At 33.8% G+C, this 21,908-nt stretch overlaps 2 protein-coding genes and 2 pseudogenes across 2 annotated transcripts; 1 reads left to right on the top strand and 3 right to left on the bottom strand.

Moving 5' to 3' along the window:
• Nucleotides 1–3,561: 3,561 nt before the first annotated feature.
• Nucleotides 3,562–4,830, bottom strand: LOC120172767. Its single transcript, XM_039180149.1, has 2 exons — nt 4,641–4,830; nt 3,562–4,361 (listed from the first exon to the last, which is right to left on the bottom strand). The coding sequence occupies exons 1-2, from the start codon at nt 4,828–4,830 to the stop codon at nt 3,562–3,564; spliced, it is 990 nt and encodes a 329-aa protein (XP_039036080.1).
• Nucleotides 4,831–8,856: 4,026 nt separating this feature from the next.
• LOC120172700 lies at nt 8,857–11,900 on the top strand (annotated as a pseudogene).
• A 1,278-nt stretch (nt 11,901–13,178) lies between these two features.
• On the bottom strand, nt 13,179–14,867 carry LOC120172701 (probable prefoldin subunit 2). Its single transcript, XM_039180100.1, has 2 exons — nt 14,735–14,867; nt 13,179–13,747 (listed from the first exon to the last, which is right to left on the bottom strand). Exon 2 carries the CDS (start codon nt 13,738–13,740, stop codon nt 13,300–13,302), a length of 441 nt encoding a protein of 146 aa, XP_039036031.1. The 5' UTR covers nt 13,741–13,747; nt 14,735–14,867; the 3' UTR covers nt 13,179–13,299.
• Nucleotides 14,868–16,877: 2,010 nt separating this feature from the next.
• On the bottom strand, nt 16,878–21,838 carry LOC120172702 (annotated as a pseudogene).
• Between the last annotated feature and the right edge of the window lie 70 nt (nt 21,839–21,908).

The following is a 21,908-nucleotide window of genomic DNA, read 5'->3' as shown; positions in this document are numbered from 1 at the left end:
CAAATATCTCATCATAGTCAATTCCAGCCTTTTGACTATAGCCTTTAACAACTAGCCTCGTCTTGTGCCTTTCAATCTCTACTTTGGCGTTTTGCTTCGATTTGTACACCCATTTGACACTTATCGCCTTATGTCCCTTGGGAAGTGAGGTAAGTTCCCATGTGTCATTCTTCTCGATGGCCTTGATTTTTTCGTCCATCGTATCTCTCCATTTCTTTTCTTGTACTGCTTCTTGAAAGCTCACTGGTTCACAATCGACAAACAGACAAAATAATGTAATGTTATCTTGTCGTTCAGTTACCTCATAGAGATCTCTAAGGCTTCTTGTACGTAGCACAACTTTTTCACTTTGACTCCCACTTGACGATGACGAAGGTGATAAGCCTCCTTGAGTGGTTGATGTTGGTGAAGTGGGTGGAGTTTCAAGCTCTTGTTGAGGTTCACCTAGTTGTTCCCTCATTGTCTGCTCATCTTCTTCAAACTGAGGAAATAAATTGAAGTCATTTGTATGAGAGTTAAAATATCATTCTCCTTCTTCGTTGAAGTCTACATCTCGACTAATCATGATCTTCTTATTTTCTGGATTGTTCAACTTTTAGCCTTTCGAATTAGCATCATAGCCGATGAAGATAAAACTCTCACTTTTATCATCAAGCTTCGTTCTTCTCTCATCTGGTACATGAACATGAGCTATACTTCCAAAGTTTCTCAAGTGGGAAATGTCAGGCTTTCTTCCACTCCATACCTCTTGCGGTGTCTTTCCCCCATACACTTCTTTTTGGAGATTGGTTTGACAAATATATTGCACACGCTACTGCTTCCGCCCAAAATTCCTTTGGTAGTTTCTTGCTTTTGAGCATACTTCGTGCCATGTCGAGTATTGTTTTGTTCTTTCTTTCTACCACACCATTTTGCTGGGGGGATCTAGGAACTGTCATTGGTCGACGAATTCCATTTGCTTCACAGAACTCTTGAAACTCCTGGAAGTAAATTCTTCACCCCGGTCGGATCTCATGGCTTTGATCTTTCTACCGCTTTTTCTCTCCACTGTTGCTTTAAACTTCTTGAAGACTTCAAAAACTTCTTATTTCTGTTTCAAGAAATATACCCAGGTTTTTTCTTGAAAAATCATCAATGAAGAGAAGAAAATAGTTACTGTTACCAAGAGAGCTTGGCTTGATCGATCCACACACATTGGTATGGATGAGCTCGAGTGGCTTCTTGGATCTTATCTCTGACTCATTTGGAAAACTTTTCCTGAGTTGTTTCTCGACTAGGCACCCTTCATAAAGTTGGTCAGGATGGTTGATGCGAGGTAGTCCTTTCAACATCTCATTCTTAGATATCAGCTCTAGACCTCCAAAATTGAGATGTCCAAATCGAAGATGCCAAAGCCATGATGCATCTTTGTAGCAAGCTTTCAGGCACTTTGCAATATCATTTTGTATGTTGATCAAGAACATTCTATTCTTTGACATCAACACTTTAGCAATGAAGTTATTCTTATCATCTTTTATAGAAAGATTATAATTATTCATATGAATATCATAACATTTCTCTACCAGTTGCCATAAACTTAAGACGTTACTTTTATATTGGGCACATAGTAGACATTTGAAATAAATTGATGTATCTCATCTTTCAAACGGATAAGGATGTTACTTCTTCCTTTCACTGCTATTGTGAAATCATCTCCAAACGAAACATTTCTACTTACTGAGTCTAGCTCCACGAACATGTATTTCCTTCCACACATGTGATTGCTTGCACCACTGTCAAGATACCAGGAATTTGCTTGGTCACCATCAGTTTCCTTTCGTGCTAGAAGAAGAGTTTCTTTACCATCTTTCTTTTCCTCCACGTAGTTGACATTCTCCTCAATTTTGTTGTTGGGAGCTCTACATTCTGAAGCAAAATGCCCAAACTTCTTACAATTATAACATCAAACTTGACATTTGTCATACTTTGAGTTCGGATTGATTCTTCCACGGCCTCATGTTGAGCTTTCTCCTTTCTCATTATTGTTGTTGGAATTATTATTGTTGTAATTCCAGCTTCGTCCACGACCTCGACTTCCGCCTCATCCATGGCATCTACCTCTGCCTAGGCCACGTTGGTTTCTATCATTGCGTTGGCTTTCATGTATATCCTTGAGTAGCAGCTTCAGGAGTTGCTCAGTAAACTCATGCTTCTTCTTATGCTTTTCTTCGTATGCTTTCAATGATCCTTGGAGTTGCTCGATTGTCATTTCTTCCAAGTCTTTAGTTTCTTCAATCGTCACGACGATATGCTCAAATTTGGGATCCAACGAACGGAGTATCTTCTCTATTATCCTCACATCTTCTAACTTTTCACCATTTCTTTTTAATTGATTAAAAACAACTACTACTCTTAAGAAATAATCTAAAATAGACTCAGATGCTTTCATGTGTAAGGATTCGAATTCACCTCTTAATGTTTGGAGACGAACCTTCTTCACTTGCTCGGATCCTTTGTAAGATGTTTGCAGCTTCTCCCACGCTTACTTGCTAGAGCTTGCACTCGAAATCTTTTCAAAACCATCATCATCTAATGCTTGATAGATGAGGTAGAGAGCCTTTTTGTCTCTCTTTCTTGAATCCTTCAAAGTTGTCTTTTGATCTGGTGTAAGAGTAGAAAAAACAACATCATCCGCAAGCTCGTTATAGTCTTTCTCTATGATATCCCACATATCTTGTTATCCAAGAAGTTCCTTCATTTTGATACTCTAGTTGTCGTAGTAGTTGTTGTTAAGTGTCAGAACTTGGAATGGTGTCATACCATTTTCCATATCTCCTAATATAATGATAATTTTCAAAATCCGATTGCACGGATGAATCCGAAACGCCAAAAAACATTGGGAGCGACTTCGACAACTTGGTCAAGGGGCTCCAACTCGGCTAACTCAGCTCAACTCGGTGAGTCAACTCGATTTTCTTGCAGCAGTCTTCCGGCGATAAGTGGTTGTGCATCAGAACTCAGATTGGGAAGATTCTAGCGGCGACAGATTCCTCTCGTCAAGACCTTCGATCTTTCTAACTCGCTCTGATGTCACTTTGTTAGAAATGAAACACTCACACAAACAACTTTTATTGAAACTCAAACAAATATTACAAGATCACTCTCACTCAAAAACAAGAACTACAACTCACTCTTATAAGACTTTGTTTCTTCACTCACTTAGAGCTCTTAATTTTTCTTGATGCTTTAACTAAAATGGGGAGGAGTATTTATACTACTCAAGAACAATCCTACACCACACAAATAAAATAACTTAAATCATTAAAATATACAAATATCTAACTCTCACCTAACTCTTCACCTAATTCTTCACCTAACTAAATTGATGTAAGCAATGACATCAATTTAGTTTGGGTTTGGGTTTAGGCTCCCATAATGGATCAAGTTTATAATCCAACATACTGTTGCATGGTTTCCATTCTTAATCTTTGTATTGTGAGTGACTACATCCATCTCTTGGCCTTCAGTGATTTGCACCACCTCTACTGCTTTGAATGTTTGTCCTGGAGAGTTTTGTTCCTGTCATGTAGTGATAGGTTTGGCTTTCCATTGCTTCTTGTCATTTTTTGATTTTATCCTGAAAGTATCTCGTGAAGTTCCTTCTTGTTGTCTGGTCACTTTGTTGACTTTTGCTGATGTGATTTGGTCTTTGATAGGAACTTGTACCTCTTCTATCGTTGTAGCTGCAAATTCCTCTTGTTGTAAGAGACGAAATCTTGAGCCTGAGTTTGTTTTTGTCTCATCGTTCTTTTTTTTATTCGGTTTGTCCTCCTTCCTAGGACGTCTCCTTCTGGGTTTCAGTACCATCCAAGGTCCGAATGTATCTTGTTTATCCTTTACCATTCTGTTATCAGTTGGTTGATTCGTTCTGGGAATTCCTTCCTGTCTTGTTGAATCTTCATTCTCCCGGGTTATTCGGCAGTTTTCCTTGCTATGACCGTAAACTCCACATTGAAAGCAAATTTGTTGAAGTCCCTCATACTCAGTGTTTTGAATAAAGCCGTCGATTCCAATGCAGGGCAATAATGGTTTATTGAGGTCTATCACGATGGCCAGACGAACAAATCGCCCCCTCTCCCCTTTACTCGTATTGTAGTCTATTTTCACTACTTTTCCGATCAGTGCCGCGATCTTGAATAGAGTTTTCGTATAATATCTATAGGGAAGTCCTGGTAATCTAAACCAAACAACCACATGCGATGGATGTTTTTCGGTGGTGGTAAAGGATCTACTCCATGGTTGAATCGTTAGGTAGATTCCAAAGATTGTCCACGGACCTTCTGTAGGCACTCTCGTGTAATCTTCCTCGTTTCCGAACCTTACTATGTAATAGTTATTTTCAATATCCACCAGTTGAATTTCGCCCAAGGGTTTCCACAGTGCTTGTACTCTCGTTAATAAGGTTTAATTTGTACCCTATTAATTTCCCTAACAGTTTCACTATTACCGAGTTTCGCATATTATGGTCGATAGCTTCATGCATGAACACGTTCAGAGAATTGATCTTGGGGAAAGTCCCAGATTTATCTATTAACACATCGTTATCTAGATATCGTCTTCCTTAAGTGCCTTCATAATAGATTGTGAATTATTTCCGGAACCTGTTACCATGTCGGCGTAGGATTTCTTCCCTTCATGGAACCCTAGTTTCTTGATGATTTCGTCAACTTTCTCATAAGTTGATTTACGTAATTCTGGTTCTTCCATGCAAATATCTGCAGATGAGATATTCTTGGTTTTATCTTGGCAATTGCCATCTAAGCTTTCGGTGGAAGATCCCCTCTCCGTCATGTTATCCCCGAGGACAATACCCATAGATAGGGGGTTTGGTATTGCTTACTCTTTCTTCGACGATTGGATCTCCTGTCTGGATATCCGGTGGATGATCGCCATGATTTCCGATAGGAAATTTACCTTAGCTATCGTTAGGGTTTTTCCTCTGACTTATGTTTTTTTAAATCAATTAAATTTTAGTACAGTTAAATAATGTATGCTTTAACTTTATACTAATTTAAGTGAATACACTAATGAAAGTATAACATTTTAGAAATTCTCTTTTATTTGATGAAACGAATGAAATAAATAAAAACAATATTAAAAAAATATAAAAATAAAATTATCGAACCATCGGGTGTTTATATGCCTTGGGCAAAGCGTCACAAAAAATGACAAAGTTACTTTTGTAATTTGAATGAAATATAAAATAGTAAATTAAATTAAACAATAATATTTTAAAACTAAAGTATAACCTATTTTTATTTAATAAATAATACTAATAATTAATGGTATTTTTTATATTTAATTTGTAATATTTTTATATTTTAAATTTAAAATATTTGTATTTTAAAAATATTAAATAAGTCCTTAAACTTTAAAAAATTAATTTGGCTCTTAAACTTGAAAAAAATAATTTAGCTAATCTGACATGTCATAAGCCATATCACCATTCACTATGGAAAACCATATCAACATCGTGGACTGTCACATTAGTATTATGAAGTGATACGCCAACATCGTAACAAAGTTTTCTTTTCTAAGTTCGAGGGTTATATTAAATGAAAAAAAATAAAGCGCCTCAAGTACCCTTAAATTATTGTGTGTTTAGTTTTTAAGATATTTAATAAATAAATGTGATGAGTGTTGAACTTTTGATCGTGCAATATATGGTTAGGGCTTTTTTGAATTTAAGTTTTTTGGGTTTTGAATTTTTTTTATTAATCTAAGGTGATTATAAGATAATATATGTTTTAAATATTTTCAACAATTTGACAATAAAAACTCATCATCTTTGTAATATATGGTGCTCGCATTTAAACTCTAAAAATAACAAACATACCTTTAACAATTGAGGTAATTTAATTTGTGTCTTCTTAAAAAATATATAGTGTATATTTTAGTGATTAAATTTAAATATATTTAGCACGCATTACCTTCCTATTCATAGGTTTAAAGGGAGTTTAAAAAGTTTAGGTATTGTTACAAATATCTTAAACATATAAAGGATCATGTCGGGAATTTTTCATCATAAATTTAAATTTAGTTCAATTTTAACTTTTAGAAAAATTCAATCTGACCTAATTTGAATCTGAATTTTCATTAAAAATGTTCTAACAAATTCGAGTCTAATCAAACTTCATTAAATCTGAATTTCTTACTGAATTACTATGATTTGTCCCTAAATCTTATACATAACAAAACTTAAATAAGTTATAATTTTTATTAATCTATGGTAAGTATAAAGTCGTATTTATTTAAAGATATATGTCAACCACTTGATATTAAACGCTCACACATTTAACATTTCTGATGCTCGAATTCGAGAACTAAAAGAATAACAATAATTTTTCTATAATTGAATCTTAAAGATGGGGGAGATTGGTTGGTGACGAGAAAGCTAGACGAAAACACATAAAAAAGAATGATGAAAACGTGACGTTTGGGAGTCAAAGCTGCCGTCTATTGGCATTTAAAACACAGATTGCCCGCGGTTAGGCAATCGTCTTTCTGCAAAAAGCACTTCACAAGTGGGTGCATTTCAACTTTTTTATGCTGGATTCGATCCTTTTTGACCTAATCCAATTGCTAATTCATTTTGACTGCTTCTTTTAAAGAACTAATATTCTTTTAAAATTAAAAATGTATTTAAATTAACTTTAAAATTATTTTTAAAAATAAATCAAAAAGTTATAATAACGATAAATTTACCATTCATCTGATAGGTTGATATTAATTTTCAGTAAAATCATCGTATATTATGATAATTAGAGCTTTTTTAAATGTCAAACTCATGAACAATTATTGGCGACTTATACAAAACTGAGAGCAATTGTTGATGGCTTTGGTGTCTCGTCTGGTTTGATGAAGAACATAGTTTTCTTTTGGATGTTTTTGGGTATTTATTCTAAAATAAATTTTTGGGAGTATTAAAATGTTTTTGGAGATTAAAATAGCTCTTCGTGGATGAATTAAAGAAGCCAAAGAAACAAAAGGGGATCCTTTGATCGTTTTTGGGTGATTCGATTCAAACATGAGTGTTGGTTATTGGAACTAAAAAGGAGAGGGTAGAAATAAGATCATAAATACGCGTTTAATTTTTTTTTTTATTAAATTCAAAATTAATTATATATTAAATAGAGTTTGTTTCATCGTTTAACCAAGTAAGCAGCTTGATTTGGTAGTAAAAACCCATTTCATCCCATGGCATTTGCCCAAGTTTGAGTATCCTTCCATGCAGTTCATCTTTTAATAGTTTTTTTAATTAAAACTAATCAAAAAGTAACATGTGTCACTGATTGGTAACAAATAATTAAATATAGATAATAATAATAATAATAATAATAAAAAATTTAAAAAATTTATTTTAAAAAAATCTGACTTTGTAATGTCACGTCATTATGTCTCATGATATAGACAATCACACTAGTATCTCTCTTTATATATACGTGCTTCGTCAGCATCAAGTTTTAATCATTAGTTGACTAATTATTTTCATCCAACGTGAGTTATTTTTTACCCAAAATAAAACGTTGAGTGATTAAATGCTATAAAATAATACGAACAAATTTAATAATATTATTAACAGTTAGGATTATTTTATTACATTATGCTTTTATTTTTTGCAAATGATCTATTATTATTTGTCGAAGCTCCAGCCTATCAAATGAGGATAGTTAAAGATTGCTTAAGGAAATTGTGTCAAGCCCCGGGAGTGGAAGTTAATAGCCAAAAATCGAGTATATTTTTTTCTCCACATTTAAGCAATGGCACGACAAGCTACCTTAGCCAGATCAACGGGTTTTGCAGAACCGAGAACCTGGGAACTTATTTGGGAGTCCCTATCATACATAAAAGGGTGACTTCTACTACTTACGCGCCTCTAGTGGGAAAAAATCATGAAAAGAATGGCTGGATGAAAAAGTAAAGTTTTGTCATTAGCGGGAAGAACCTTAATTCAATCAGTTAAAACACCAACGTGTACTCTTGCTCCTCTTTAAAACAATTACGTTACTCCTTTTTTTTTTTTTGTATTTGTTTGATTTTCTTCCAAGTAATAAAATAATCCAAAATTCGTATTTTTTTTCTAAGGTGATACGCTGAGTCTTTGCATCATTCTTTTCGTGTACACTTGTTCATGGTTAAATTAATTTATTCGGTTTAGTTGAATTAAATCAAATTTTAATATTTTAAATATATTTTACATAAATTACGATCGTCAAAATCATGTTAAATTTGTCACTTAAACCAATGAGGTAAAAAAATATAAACCGTTAAAAAAACTGAGAATTGAAGTGAAAATTAATTAAACTGGATTCTATTTTATTTTACTTATTTGATTGTTTTAGGATAGTTTTTTCAACCGATCGAATTAAAAACTGATGATTTAATTGTTTAGACCCTAACCTAGTTTTTAAAATATTGGTGTAAATATGAACACCCACGGTTAGGAATGGTCATGTCTTATATCAGTTTTTCCCCCACTCGAATATAATTTGAATATAACACCGACCCAAATGTTATTAGATTTGAAATATGATTTAATTTTTAGGATAAAAATTCATTCCTATTCATGTTCAAATTAATAATGGATTTTTTTAGAAATTATTTAAAAATTTAAAGCAAAATAATATACTTTATTATCTATTTATTACGTAATCCCTTTACTTTAAGCAAGGGACATTTGAATCCCAAGTTGGATAAACATGCAAGCAAGTAGCCCCCAAACCCCAAAACCTCATTATTGCGTACATCTCTCTCTCTCTAAATATATATAGCTTTGATCACAAAGTTGTCTCAAACCCCATTAAAGCTTTGAACTTCCGTGCGTGTGTGTATCTTCTGGTATAATCGTTTTCCATTACCCTCTCTCTCTTTAGTGGCAGTATTTCCGTTATCCATGGTTCGTTCTACTATTGTTATCTCATCGTCTTTTGATCTCTCTTCGTTTTTTACACGTTCTCGTGTTTCTGATTATATATCAAATCTGGGTTTTCGATTTTGTTCTTCAGGATCTTGAAGACGGAGCTGTTCGATACGAAGAGGTGAGTGATTGATCATATATATATATATATATATATATTAGCAGTCTATGAAGGAAAACTGAACGGTGTTCTTGCAGGAATACATCACGAATTCTCGAGGATTAAAGCTGTTCACATGCAGATGGGTTCCTGTGAAAGAAGAACCCAAAGCTTTGATCTTCATCTGCCACGGATATGCCATGGAATGCAGCATCACCATGAACAGTAAGTATATATATGTATGTATGTATGTATGTATGAAGAGATGGTGATCTGAAATCTGATGATTGGTGAATCCAGGTACTGCAATTCGGTTGGTGAAAGCAGGATATGCAGTTTACGGAATAGATTATGAAGGCCATGGAAAGTCCTCTGGTTTGCAGGGCTACATCTCAACCTTTGACAATGTTGTTGATGATTGCTCCAATTTCTTCACTGGTATATGTGGTAAGTATCATCGGATTAGGACGGTGTTAAGATCAGATATCGGGAGAGATCAATTATCTAATCTCAAAAACCGAAAGAAGTAACTTAATTTGATTTTAATATAACATATATGTTTCTGATCTTAGTTAATCGATTAATACGGATCTCGAACAAATCTTGCAGAGAAGAAGGAGAACAAGAAGAAGATGAGATATTTGTTAGGGGAATCCATGGGAGGAGCAGTGTTGTTGTTGGTACATAGGAAGAAGCCAGATTACTGGGATGGGGCAGTCTTGGTTGCCCCCATGTGTAAGGTAAATCATATACTCCCTTCACCTTTTTTGGAAAGAAATATTCCCTTTATTTTTTTTAATTCAATTGATTAATTATTTATTAATACTAGATTATATTGCCTTTATTTTCTAAAAATTTAAATTGATTTTTATTCCATGCTCACATCATGGCCACCAATATATCTATACTTATTTAAAATAAAAATAGTTTTTATTAATAAATATTAATGTGTTGACCTAGAAATTAATTATCAGAATAGTCTAAAGTTTAAGCTTTGATTTTTCTTCTGAAGAGAAAGTCAACATTTGAAAACGATTATATTTAAGATCAAATTGTATCAGATTTTTAGATAAAAATATTGGGTTGATATTAACTTTTTTATTCATGAAACTCAAGAACTTTAATATTTGTACTTATTTATTATTTTTATGTAAATTTAATATTTTCTATAAAAAATATTTATTTATTTTTGTACTTATTATTTTATACCTGAATAATAGAATTGTATTCATTTATATTGATTTTACTATTAGGCCCTTCAAAAATGTCAAAACCTTACCTCACGTAAAAACAAATATTTGCCTACTGAATTTTTTCAACACAAATTATTATAACTTTCTTTGTCAAAAAAATTACAACTTTTGGTAAAATTACGATCTTGGTTCATATACTATTTTAAAATTCATTCCAAACATCTAGAATCAGGCTGGCATGGACGTTTATTATGGAATAAATTATCATTTCGTACTCAAGAAATTGTGTTCATTTTTGCTGTTTTTTCTTCTTTTTTTAACGTAATCCTTTTAATAAAATATTATAATAAAAATAAAACTTTTAAATTAATTTATTTTAATTATAATATCAAAATTGAAATATTTAACCTTAACTAAAAATCTAATATTTTTTTCTCAATAATCAATTCGGGATTTAATAATTTTTAATTTATATACACAGGTGGCAGATGATATGAAACCACATCCATTGGTCATAAGTGTACTGCGAAAGCTGAACAAAATTATTCCAACGTGGCGAATTGTTCCGGTCCAAGACGTCATTGACGCTGCTTTTAAACAGCATGAGATAAGAGCACGGGTATTTGTTTTTTTCAAGGGTAAACTACCCTATTAGTCACCAACTATTATTATTATTTATTTTCATCACCATCTTTTTGGCATAATCGTCATTAAGTTTTTTGTTTCTAGTTTTTAACCCAAGAAAATAATGTGGAAATTAAAAAAAATGAGAAAAACTATATCACAGTTATCATTAATTTTTAAACATTCGATGACCAAAATATTTTTTTAAATATCATAATTTTTAAACATTCGATGACCAAATTAATTTAATTTTTATTTATATAAACAATTATATGTTTATATAAATGTATAGTTTATTAATTTAAAATTTTAATTTAATTCACAGGTCAGAACAAATCCTTTTTGCTACAAAGGAACGTCCTCGTTTGAACACTGCCAATGAACTTCTAAACACTAGCTTGGAGCTTGAGCAAAGACTTCATGAGGTTCGTTTATACTTACCCTTTTTCGGGTTAATTTCGCCAAACATCCCCAAACTCATCTCTAATTGTCTAAACTATTGATATAGTATCACTCTAGCCTTTCAGTTATCGGGTTACTTTGGTCATAATTTGTGTACGTACGATGAATTAATACTTCCTTTTCCCATAATTAAATCGAAAAAGACGTTTGATAAAACTATAAGATATTACATTAAGTTGGAGATTCGAATCATAAAATTTTTTGTTTCTAATTTGGAATAGGTTTCATTACCATTTATGGTTCTACACGGAGGAGATGACAAAGTAACAGATAAAGCAGTGAGCCAACTATTGTACGATGTTGCAGCAAGCTCAGACAAGAGTTTCAAGTTATATCCCGGGATGTGGCACGGATTATTGTACGGTGAGACGCCGGAAAATATCGAGACCGTATTTATGGATATCATCGGCTGGTTGAATCGGAAAATCGAATCCGGAAATTCAAGGTTGGAGAGGGAATTGAAGCTTCAAAATGATGAGATTTTGATCTCAAAACATATGTGAACTTTCCGGTGATTAGGGTTTCTTAACAAACAAATATTAATTGGGTGATACTGTGAAAATTACCAAAAAGTTGTGTAATAAATTATAATATTTATGTGAGCATGTGTATCAATGTACATTTTCAATTTATTTTTTTGAATAGTATATTTTCAATTTATATGGGTTTGCACCATGTCCCTAAACTATTATCTTTACTTTAAATTGATCCTTAAACTTTTAAATATTTTAATTTCATTCCCAAACTATGACTCTTCACTCTAAATTATTCCTTAAACTTTTAAACATTATAATTTAATCTTCAAACTATGACCATTTTTCTAAATTGATCCTAAACTTTGGATGAAAGAGTCTATTTGGGGTCGATCGAAGATCATGAACATTGTCCCCTCTCCTCTTTTTTTATCTCTATCACGACCTATTTCACTTAGATTCTTTGACCATCAAAATCCCTTAAAAAATAGCATTTAGGTGTGAATAAGATATAGTATGCACAAATTATTTGAGTTTGATTAAAAAAATAGTTTCACTTATTAATAAGAGAATCAAATTCGAGCATTATAACATCCGATTCAAACAACTCACGAGTCTAATCGAATTTTTCATTAATGCATTTTAAAAAATTTATATTATTAAATACCCTAATTTTACATACAAAAGATAATTCAAGCTTGGACTTCAACTTATACAAACAAGTTATCCACAGCCCATTGATTTGTACATCTAACCGAATGGAATGTGACCTAATTTGAATTGTTACATCTAACCAAATGGATTGTAACCTAATTTGAATTGTTACATCTAACTGAATGGATTCCGTGACGTAACATGTTCATGACGCATTTCTTTGTGAAACCTAATTATTAGGTTACAATTCCATTTATACTTCTCCATGGTGAAGAAGACAAAGTGTCAGTCCCACAAGTTAGCAAAGAACTTTTCAAGGTAGCTTCAACCACAGACAAGTCCAGCAAATGTGGCACGCTTTGAGGAGCCCTCGGAATACATCGAAACTGCATTTACCGACGTTATCAAGTGATTAGATGAACGTACAAAATGCAGAAATCTGAGGCTGGAGATTTTGAAGAATTTTGAAACTGATAATTTGTCTTTGAACAAGAATTGAAAAGAAAAACACTAAAGCTCTGGTTTGCTTATGAGAAAACACGATCCGAAAATTCGACTCAATAGTTCGTTCGTGATTGTTTACTCGAAAAAACAGTGTTTGAACCACCCATTCTAGAAAAGATAGTGGGTTATAAATATGATTACCTATTTGCAAGGAAAATCCAATCCAGGAACAAGGTGAAAACCGAAACATAAAACCCTGATCGAACCAAACATATCAAAAACCTGGTACAACTCAGTAATAACTGAATAAAGTTTTTAAACGACAAGATTTAGGGTTTATCACAGGCAAGTTCGAGCAAGCAAGGAAGGAAAAAAGGAATATACCTATACCTTTTACTGACTCGAACTTGCAGGGCCGACAAGAACTCCTTGAGCTGAGCCTTCCTTCTTGCTGCTTTCATCTTTCGCGTCACCATTGGACTTTTTGATCCTAATTTTGTATTTTGTCTCGAAATCAGCAATTTCCTTTTTCTTATTCTCCAAGGTCTCATTAAGCCGAGCAATTACTTCCTCGAGCCCTTCTTTGTTTCGCTGCACAGCGGGAAGAACCTCTTTGATGGTTCTCTCGACCAGCACACCTCCGATCATCCGGTAACACCGCCTTGATGGGTCAAGCTGCTGAATGGCATTTATAACTAGTGAATGCTCACTCACTTCCATCTCCAACTCGGTGATCTTGGAATAAATTTGGTTTAGTTCAGATCTCATAGCTCCATACATATTTGCAATCATTTGTTCGTTCACAGGTTCCTCACTCTCAGATTTGCTGGCCATTTTTTCTCTGTGAAAGAAAGAAATGGTTATAGAACAAAAGTAACAGGAAGTAAGTTAAGGGAGGCACGACACCATGGATTAGAGATAGACATAAATCTTTGAGAACATAGTTTTATGATCGAATAATAGGAAGACTAATGTAAAACGTTGCAGGTAGAACATCCACAATGCAAAATCCTAACATGGCAACACTGGCAGCCGAGAATGATTATTTGAACAACCACCGTAATATTCATTTAGCAAACTTCAAAAACATAGAAAACAAATACTTGCATCACGTTGAGCTAAAACAGTAGAAAATCTAATTCGAAACAAAACTCAAAACAACCACAAATGAAGCTTATTCTGCCAGCTGAGGACGATACTCAGAAAAACAATCTCCAAAAATTATACTAGTACCGCTAATAAACGAAAAGGAAGCAATACTCTGAAATGACCTCAATCAGCAACAGATTAGGAAAGCAAAAGCTCTGAGGAAACGAGTTCAATGTTATAAGATCATGAATACAAATTGTGGCATCGGGTACTTTTCCGATCACGTTATATTCACCGGGAGCACACCGGATGCCATCCTTATCAATTGCTATAAACATCAGCGGATAGATATCGAATTCGAAAAATAGCAGCAGCTCTATAAATCATTGGTTTTGGATTTTAAATCCAGAGTTCAAGCTGTAAAGCAATACAAGAACTTCTACACAATAAATCCTAACATAAATACGATAAAAAAACTAAAAGTTTCTCGACTTCCGATATCAAACAAACAAAACCCTAATATATCTTTAAATTTTATTACAAAAATTAATTAAAAAAGGAAAAGGATCAAGCGGATACAGATTTATCAGCTCAAAAATCATAAGGCGTATGATAAACAGTACTGGTTAATCTGCATAAAAGTTAACAATCAATTTCTAAACTCTATAGAGATCCAACGACGACCCATTGAAGAAATTGAAAAAAAAGGGGGGAATAAAAATAACAATAAAAAGCAAACCTGGGTTTGAGAGCGGACGAGGTGGCGAATCGGAGGAGAAGACGGCCAAAAGGCGAAAATGGTGGGTTTCGACAGAGATTGAGAGACAATGTTTAAAGCCGGATACTGAATTGGTTCAGTTTGGAACTTGGACGAGACCGAATAACTTGGGCCGGGTTTAATTTAAGGTTCCAGAATTCTTTTGTAACAAAATAATGGGTGATGTAGTTAAGTATAAAAAGATCATAAAGTAATGTTCAATTATTCTATTGTAGAATTTTTAAGAATTATAAAATAATTATTAAATTTATTATTATATTATAATATAGATAAAAATTGACTCGAGTTCAATTAATTTTGATCCTACATCTTATAAGGTTAGTTTTTTTTTAATTTAGATTTAAATTAGGTCAGATTAAGTTTGGATTTAGGATGAAAAATAATTAACTCGACCCGGTCTAAGATAATGGCATAAATATTTACTATATATTCAGGAATAATTGCTATATCTTTTTCTATGTTTTTCAATTAGGTCATTATTTTTGAATACAAATATATTTATGTGGCTCGAGTCAAGTGAAGGTTTTTATCCTAGATTTCGAGACGTATTTTGGATCGAATGAGAGATATAACCCTAATATCCAGCTCAAATAGACTAAAATTTTAATATGATCCAACCTGATTCATTACTATCTTCGTATTATAATGATTGTTTTATAATAATTAGATAAATTTAATAAATATTTTATAACTTTTAAAAGTTAAATAGTCAAAACAATAATATGAACATAACCATTAACATATGATGTACTTTACACTAATAAATAAATAAAATATATTTCATGCGATACAAAATATCTTTTAATACAATGACTAATTTATTTATATTTAAACAGATTAATTATATGATTTATCACTTATGTTTATGTTTTGTTATTTTTTTATTGATTTAAAAGATAAAGTAAAGCAAATTGGGGCCAAAGGATAGGCATGTACCTAACAATTGAGCCAAGATTAATGTTTAATCTAAAATAAATGACATGATATATATATTTTGTATCTTATTGTATAAATACTTAATTTAAATTCATAAAAAAATTATATATTAAATATAAAAAAATATGTTTTATATTAAATTATTAAATATATTTTATTATTAATTTAATTTAAAAATATTTTATTTTTTATTTTAATTTAAATATATATATTTTATTCTTACCCAACCTTTTAAAATTGTATTTATTATTATTTTAAATTTTCAAAATATATATTTTATCTTAATTTACTAAATATATTATATTATTACTTTAAATTATTCTTATCTAAATTTTAAAATATTTTAACATACAATATATATTTTTAAATAAAAATAAAATATTTTAAACTAATTTAATAATAAAATATATTTAATAAGATAATATAATAGTTTTAAAGTTAATATATATATATATAATATTATGAATTTAGTTAAGTATTTATAATCTAAGTTACAAAATATACATATCATGTTGTCTATTTTAGATCAAGCATTGATCTTAGTTCAATGGTTAGGTATATGCTAAGTTCAAGTGACATGTTTACTTTGTGTTCTTTCAATGAGAAGTTGAAACGTTTCATCCTTTGATGGGTGGAAAATAAATATATTAAATTAAAATAAAGTTAATCCTCCAACTAATGATGATATGTGACATCATTCGATTAGAGAATTAAATTTATTTTAATTTATTAAAAATAAGCATAAATTGAGAAAATATATAAATAACAAGAATAATGTACAATTATACAAAAATATTTAACAATAATCAACTCATAAGGATCACATCTTAAATTTTAAAAAAATGACTATATATTATGTTTTTTGAAACAAAAATAATCAATCATTAATTAACCACCAAAGATTATTGGAGGTTTAAACATATTTGATCTACCTTCAAATGTCGAGAGTCACTTAAAAGGTAAATTTTAGTGTATTAAACTTAATTTTTCGTTAAAAAAATAACGATTATTCAAATTAAAATTTATTTTAAATTAATCTTTTGTAATATAAAAGAAGAGAGGCATTAGATGTCTATCAATTAACAACCGAACTCATAAGACAATCGACTGATCGAGTTATAAAAACAGCAAATACTCAATTCTGCAGAGCAACTTAAACACTGATTTTTGCCTCTACTGCACAACTAGTTTGCCTACGAACTACTTATACAGTACTTCCAACTTCGTCTCGTGCTTCTGACTCGACTCCGACATCTGATTTCTTCCTTGTCCGCCTCGGATTTCGACATGCTACAGCCTTCTTAGCCGCAATTAGTAACCAACGATCCAGGTAAAAGACCTGCAAACAAAGGACCTACTCTCAAATGATCTTGTTTCGAACTTCCTCAAGTTTCTTCAGTATCTCCCCAGGAGTACGATCCAACTCGTCTGCAATTTTTCTCTGCAAATCCAACGGTAGGGCCGGAAACTGCTCACACAAATCCCCATCGATCACATCCTGCAAATTCAGTTCAAGTTTTCATACCAGAAGTAATATGACAAATAAAATTAGGGCCATCATCGTCTAATTACAGTCAAGTTAATATATGGCTAACCATATAATTAGACCAAAGAATCAACCTTCACGTCGTTCTTCAAACTCTGGTTAGCCATATATTAACTTGACTGTAATTACACACTCTCCACATCATTCTTCAAACAAATCAATTTTTTCTTTTAATAGCATGAGAATGAGATGGACAATGAACTAGCAAAATGTAATGCTGATAAAAAATTCTTGATGATAAGATAAAACGAGTCTTCCAATTAACAACTTACAGGAGCCATCTGTGAGAATATGACTTCAATAAAATTCAGTGCATAAGGAAGCAGGAGGTTCACCTTGACGGGGAAATAAGCAGATCTATAAGCCATATGATCTCGTCCACACAAGGGAGGGTGTTCTTGTCTCATATGCATCTCTAGGTGAGAAAAGAAGTCAACATCATCACGGGAAGTGAACGGGAGCAATGCCCCCAAGCTCCCCATTACCGTTCCATAAAGAACACATTCTCCACCACCCGGTATAAGAGATGCCTTCTGCAAGCTAGTTACCAAATCTCCGACATGGAACTGAACTATCTCCTCTACCTTGTCAGGAGCTCCATTGAGCCTCCCTTGTTCCCATTTTATCTTTCCACCAGTTGGATCTTCCTCAATTTCATCCGACACATCTTGTGGTAGCCGCACAAAATAGACATTCCCAAACTTGTCTGCACCAGCCATGGTGTCAAAATCTATATGGTATGACGCAGTAAGCCATCTTGGAACAACATCATCGGCAAATATATACAGTTGATTTTCATCCCTCCTATACTTGCAAAAATGGAACGAATGCAATAAAGGACACTATATAATATTAGTATGCAACTAATTGACAAAAGGAAGCAAAACATAGGAATTCATAAAATCAAAGTGGACTCTAGTTTAAGAACAAGACAGGATTAAAAAGACCTTGCAAACCTTTCTTACCTTCAATCATAGCCTAAATTAAATTGGGGTAAATTATGTGTTTAGTATCTAAACTATCAGTTTGAGTCCGTTTTAGAACCTGAACTTTCATTTTTTTTCAAAACCATACCTAAATTTTAATTTTTGTTTCATTTCATTACCCGTTCAAAATTTAACATTAAATTTTGAAAAAATTGAAAATTTAGGTACTAAAATGGATCAAAACTAATAGTTTAGGTACTAAATATGTTAAGTTTTTAATGGTGGGAGACTAAAATGAAACAAAAACTAAACAATAGATATGATTTTTTTTTAAAATTGAAAGTTAAGGAACTAAAACGGACCAAAACTGATAATTTAGGTACTAAATGCGTAGTTTACCCATTATATTGATTGATAAATTTTACAAAATCCACATAAAGTCAAGCATACAAGCAATAAAAGTAAAATTCTCAAGAGAAGAGAAAAAGATATGAGAATCCAGAAAAAGAAAAAGAAAAAAACATACCTCTTGGATGCCCCCACATATATTCTATCTCGATAAGTCTGGATAGAGACAATAGTGTTAGGAAAAAGCTTATTCTCACATTTCCTAAGCAGTCTCTTTTTCCCCAAATCATATAATCGGAGCACAGATCCTATCGCAGCAAGTAGCCTGCCCTGAAACTGACATAAAGCAAGAGGAACACCTTCCACTTGTGTCTTGTGCAGAAGTTCAAGTGATCTGCCATCTTCTAGAAACCTATAAATGTGAATGAATCCAGCAACTAAGCTTCTTTTGGGCCAAAACTGTAGCCCATTGGCTGTGCCAACAGCCAAGAGAGTTCCATACTCTTTATCATGGAAATTCACAGTACACACACTGACACACTGAAAGCAGCTTCATTATCTTGAAGCTCCAAAAGGCAAGTTGTGGTAGCTGTCCTAGGATCAAGAACTCTAATGCAAGAAACCCACTTGCTCGACTCTGCCTTTGGATAACCATACTGCTCATCAGAGAGGGGATCCTCTTTGTCCTCATCATCCCCACCATTTTCCATTTGGTTCATAGTACAGTTGCCATTTTCTCCCATCCCAGCAGCCTCAAAGCATTCCTTTCTTGCAGCTTCACGTTCTTCTGCAGTATATGATCCTTTGTCGCTCTCTATAATTACCAACAATTTACGCTTAGGTTGCAATACAAACCTCCTAGGAGTGTACCTCAAAGGAATAGCAGTCTCATTAAGGTTTCTCCAAGACGCTCAATGGTGAAAACTCTCAGTGTATCCCCAGAAACGGCAACAACACCTTCGGCACACTGATCAGATGAAAACGAGGCAGCAAATTCAAGTGCCTCATATGAAAGGGGTGTTAACAGAAAATGTCCCTGGTGAATATAACCAAGCCATGGTCGACTAGACAAGCAAAGCATTGCAGGTCGGCCTCTAACTTTAACAGAGAACAACTTTGGGGCTCTGAGACCTAAGAATCGTGAACGGGAATCAGAAAGTTGCCCTGTTATCATATCCACCACCGTCCGGAACAGAACTCCATTCTGCAGACCAGCATTAAGGAAAAGATTAGCAGGATGATCAGCACCATCTTCCCCACCGATCGATGCTTTAACTTCAAGGAAAAGAAGAGATTCAGGAGGTGAAGATACACTCTGAACGCTCAGAGCCTGCATACAGTCATCAGGATCCAAAGATAATATACGTATTGTATTATCATATGAACCAACAGCAAGAAAGCGAGACCTCTGTCTTCCTTCAGGAACAGGGGCAATGTCCAGACACGACACATCTCCAGACATTTCATGCTTCTCCACTTCCATCAATTGCCCAGTCATATCCACCTCAAAGTATATAAGCTCACCTCCACTCAGTGCAATAACCACTTGAAGTCCATTTGAGCCAACTTTAACGATTGTCCTTTTCCCAGGAGTTCTCCACTCGTTAATGCGTCCATCTTCCCTTATATGCCTGATACCATTTGGCTGAACTTGCATAAGTGAATCATCACCAATCAATGAAATAGCAAGAGAAGGGGTAGTATCGAGAAACCCACTATCACTAACTTCTTCAACTGTTTCACCAATGGAAAGAACAAGTGTTGCATTGGCAAATGACACAACAATGTATGCATCAAAGGCATCATTAACATTTTTCTTTACTGTCCACACAGCACTTGGGACACCAGGAAGCTGTGAGACAGCCATCTCACTGATGGCCAAACCAGGCCTTAGTATCCTCAATGATGAACGGGGACCACGTCCACAAAGTGAATATATCTGAGGTGTTTCTTCCTCAAAGAGGTTAGCAATTTTCATGTCCATTATCGGCATCAAACTCTCTGCTTGGTCAATCCTAACTAGATTCTTAAGCCCTCTTGGCTGGAAAAACACAGGCTGGAAACCTTCTTCTGTTTCCATCAATGTAGACGATGATGATTCAACATCAGGGTCATCCCCAATAGCCTGGAACTGATACAAAGCGTGATTGCCAAACTCTGAAGCTGCAAATAGAAAACCAGTTTTCAACACACACATTGAAGCTGTAACCGGAATTGTATCAAAATACTTAATCTTCAACTCTGTGACTCCATCATTTCCATGTTCCAACGTGACCTTAAAAATATCCCCATATTCTGTCTGCAAAAGAAAAAAGAACATTGACTTCTGCTTATGTGTAGCCGCTGACATAATCAAAACACCGCGCTCTTCTGGCAAATCAGCCCGTCTAGGAATCACTGTTCTAATGTCTGGATGGCCCTGATTCTTATAGATAACAAAATTCTCAGCACAAACTAAAACCCCACTCGGCCCATCACCACCACCAGGCACCGTGACCAACATATTCGCACCATTATCAACCTGTTCCGACCACTTCCTAGACACATGGTTAAGCCCTAAATCAAGTTCATAGAATGTCAAATGCTTTTGTGCCTCACCAGCAGCCACTCCCGTAGAATCCTGATCTGCCTCCGAGTAATCCAATTCAATTGCAGCAAAAATAGTGTTATCAAATCCACATCAACGCAACAGATGGAGTAAACTATCGTACGTGACTTATGAGCTTCTAAAGGCGAAGAAATGGTTAATCTAGCAGCAGTATCTCTGTTCAAAACATAAACTAATTTCTGTTTCTCACAGGCACCAATCATTACAGCTCTACCTTTAGGGCCAATAGCTAAGTACTGACCCGGGAGAATCCGCCGACACCCAGATTTCCCAAAAGTTTCTTGGTGAACTTTATCAAAGACATTCTTCTCTTTATTGTATTCAAGGATAACAATCCGAACCGAATCTGATCCTACTACAATATAGTCCTTTTGAGCTCCGGTTAGCCGGAACTGAGCTAGGGAACGTATGCAACCGAAAATTTCGACGGAGTGAAGCGTGTGGAGCTTACCGAGCTCGTCGGGTCGGAGAAGGGAAAGGATCTTACCACGGGCGACGACAATTTCTTGGATTTTTCCGCCGGAGAAGTTGCCATTTATGGCGGAAACGATGCCGGTGGCTTGCTGGAGGGTTAAATTGTATAGATACATGGGTAGTTAGGGTTTTTGAGATTTAGAAGGGGATTTATGGTTATTCTCTTAAAAGGGGATCACCGTTCACCCAAAGTTTGTGGGAATGACTGAAAGTGAACTGAGACATGAAAATAGTGGGAATTTTCTTGCGGTAAATTTCAAAACAGAAATGAAATAGAAACCCTAAAAGCAAAATTGA

This window comes from Hibiscus syriacus, unplaced genomic scaffold, assembly GCF_006381635.1.
Source record: "Hibiscus syriacus cultivar Baekdansim isolate YM2019G1 unplaced genomic scaffold, ASM638163v2 tig00111877_pilon, whole genome shotgun sequence".
NCBI classification, from domain to species: domain Eukaryota; kingdom Viridiplantae; phylum Streptophyta; class Magnoliopsida; order Malvales; family Malvaceae; genus Hibiscus; species Hibiscus syriacus.
The sequence above is the reverse complement of the archived record's forward strand: the minus strand, read 5'-3'. Positions and strand labels throughout refer to the sequence as shown.